Source organism: Austrofundulus limnaeus, unplaced genomic scaffold (assembly GCF_001266775.1).
Source record: "Austrofundulus limnaeus strain Quisiro unplaced genomic scaffold, Austrofundulus_limnaeus-1.0 Scaffold554, whole genome shotgun sequence".
NCBI classification, from domain to species: domain Eukaryota; kingdom Metazoa; phylum Chordata; class Actinopteri; order Cyprinodontiformes; family Rivulidae; genus Austrofundulus; species Austrofundulus limnaeus.
In genome coordinates this window covers 196,730-199,661 of record NW_013952956.1, presented here as the reverse complement: position 1 = coordinate 199,661, position 2,932 = coordinate 196,730, and the positions used below count along the sequence as shown (strand labels likewise).

The following is a 2,932-nucleotide window of genomic DNA, read 5'->3' as shown; positions in this document are numbered from 1 at the left end:
GGATATAGCTCGCTAGCAGCCTCGCACCGAGGACCTATCCACGTCATCATTTACCCAGAATGCTTTGTGTGTAAATAAAATGGGCCCGTCTATGTAATATATTATTAAACTTTTAGTTAAAAAATTATAAAAACTGAACATCCTACAGTATTTTTACAGTATTTACAGTGGTTCATACRATTTTTTTCAATCCCAGGATACAGAACACACACTGGTTAATAATTACACAGTAATGTGTCCTAAAAGCAGCAACTAAATCCCAGCAGTTACTAGAAGTAGCCCTCAGGTACTACTTCATGTCAGCAGGTGGCAGAGTTGTATCATTTATCAGTGATTAAATCCTGAAAACATCGGAGACATAATTACCGTATTTATTCAAGTATAATTCGTAAAATTTAATCCATAAAATCATCCATAAAGTTGGGGGGTTGTATTATACTCGGATAAATATTTTTACTTATGTATATTAACTGAAATATCAGCTTCATTCTCAAAATGCCTCAGTCCGGAAATGAGACTGCGTCGTAAAAAGCAGTTGAAACGAGCTTACCTCTGATGCTCCTCCGTGCTTCAGAGCAAGATAATAACAGATCCAGGCAGGAGACATGATGTGAGGGGGAAAAAGCAGTCCTGCATAATGAAGTAATGGCATTAACGTGTGACCGAGCCGCTCCTGGAACAACAACAAACACATCTGTCTGTAATGGCTGCCGTCTACCGGTGTTCTGAAAAAGTTTGTATCCCTGAAAAAAGTTTCCCCCACCAGAGGGGGCGCTCATGATTAGGAAGTAATCTGCTTTTCCCCCACAAGATGGCCCAAATCTCATGTGAAGTCTCTGACTTTTGTGTTGGCGCCTCCTGGTGGACTATGTGTAAAGTGCCAGAATTCATATGATGCAACAGCTGATATATATTTGTTGTCAAAATACCTTTTAGTTAGCCTGGCCCTTGCCTTCCTACGCAGCTCCGCTCAATTCTAGTTTCCCTTCACTGCTCCGTCTGGGACTTCTCCCACTGAGATGGATTTCGTTGGCAGATTTTTAGCCGGGCCATTCAGAGAGCAGAACGTCCATTTTCTGCGCAGTGTCTGCTTGTAGTTTATTTTACCTGGGCCAATCAGAGAACAGAACGTCAATTTTCTGCGCAGTGTCTGCTTGTAGTTTATTTTACCTGGGCCAATCAGAGAACAGAAGGAGGAGTTTTGAACGATGTCGATTTTCTGCGCAGTGTCTGCTAGTTAGTTTAGCATACGGAAGTGGAGGAAGTGAATGAAGCCAGTCTGTGTTGATAAGGCTTCCAAATTAAAATAAATTTGTCTGACAAAGCAGCAGCTCTCATTTACAGCCGTCTCGTTTGGCTCGGTACTTCTCTCCTCTTAGTAGGGTTGTTTACAACGCACGCGATTTCCGGTTAGCTTCTTAGCTTAGCCTCCGTCACAGCGACATACGTCGCAGCCAACTGATCCAATCATTTTAAACTTCAGCAGAGGCCACGCCTCCTGCAAGAATCACTTCTCTATGCATCAAGTCCAGACCCGCGTACGAAGCAAAGTGAAGGACAGTGTCTGGTTTAAACCAGGCTACCTTTTAGGACATATGTTGTTAAAATAAAATAAACAGTCCAATGATCATTTTACTGATATGTATAAATACTGCAAAGGCTGAAAAATCTTSAAGTCTGTATGAAATTGGAGGTAGTTTGAGGATTAATTTTTTTAATGCTTTTTAAGCTCAAAAGTGGGGGGGTCAAATTAAACATGAGATCGTATTATACATGAATAAATATGGTATTTTCATTGTGCAGATGTGGTTAAATACCATGTTGAAGAAGTTTCATGAGTTACTTGCTTTGTGTGTCCCATCATGTGTGTTGCTTGTAGCTGGACAGTGTTGTCTGTCAACCTGCTAACACACCCCACCATGTTCATGCTGTTTCAGGGGCCCGGGTCAATGCCAAAGACAACATGTGGCTCACTCCTCTGCATCGGGCTGTGGCGTCCCGGAGCGAGGTGAGTGTCCACGTCCAGATCTAAACAATCTGAAACTAATTAGTTCTTCTTCTCACACCAGCAGCAGGTGTAAAATAAGTTGAATTGAATCTTTTGGCGCTCTGTTTGGCTTCAGCCATCACTCTGACCAGCTATTTGAAAGCTTTACATCAGTGGACGACATGGAACGACTGCATCCTTTGTGCTAATTTAGCCATTCATGTTTCAAAATATTCAGCTCATTCAGGAGATGAGTGCTCTAGCTTTGGAGTTTTTGTAACTTTTATGCATTTCAAAACGTATGAATGTTTTTGGACAGCATAACTTGTGTTGTGAATTAGTACCATATAAATGAACAATTAAATTCAATTCCCTTCAAACACTTGTTTCTTTAGCAGACACAGTTTTTCTGCTTTTAGTTTGTAGCTAACCTTATGCAACTTTTACCTTTTTTAGTAGCCATTATTTTTCTTTTTAGCTAGTATTTTCAGAGCTGATAGCACTTCATTGCTGTGCAAAACATCCAATGTAGAGTTGCTGCAGGAAAAAAAATCAGGTTTGACCATAGACTTAAATATAGATCACTAGATTGAGTCCCCGCCCATACCGTCCACTGGTAGCATCTGTGACAGCATGGAGGAGCAGAAACAGACCTAACAGGACAACAGCTCACAGCCTCCATACAAACTAATAGATAAACAGCAGCTGAACCGGATCTGTTTCACAGATTATCTGTCATGTTTTTACAGTAAATTAATAATTATGTTAATTTCATTCAACAATCATGTAAAACAGCAGATTTATATCAGAAAAACATATAAGTAACAATGATCTAAACCAGACCTGAAGTCAGCCTGTAACTTAGACTTTAGCTAGTTGAAAAATGGTGACTTCAACTAGTAATGAAGTATATTCATTATTTCTTCTTACTGTCATAAAAATTAA

The 2,932-nt window shown here is 40.0% G+C and overlaps 1 protein-coding gene across 1 annotated transcript in view; it reads left to right on the top strand.

Annotated features, from left to right (window-relative positions):
• Positions 1-2,932, top strand: part of ankrd44 (ankyrin repeat domain 44) — a gene marked incomplete in the record, with an annotated part of 84,527 nt that overhangs the window by 29,698 nt on the left and 51,897 nt on the right. Inside the window, 1 exon segment of the mRNA XM_014026448.1 lies at positions 1,938-2,008. Within this exon segment, the coding sequence (XP_013881902.1) occupies positions 1,938-2,008 (71 nt within the window).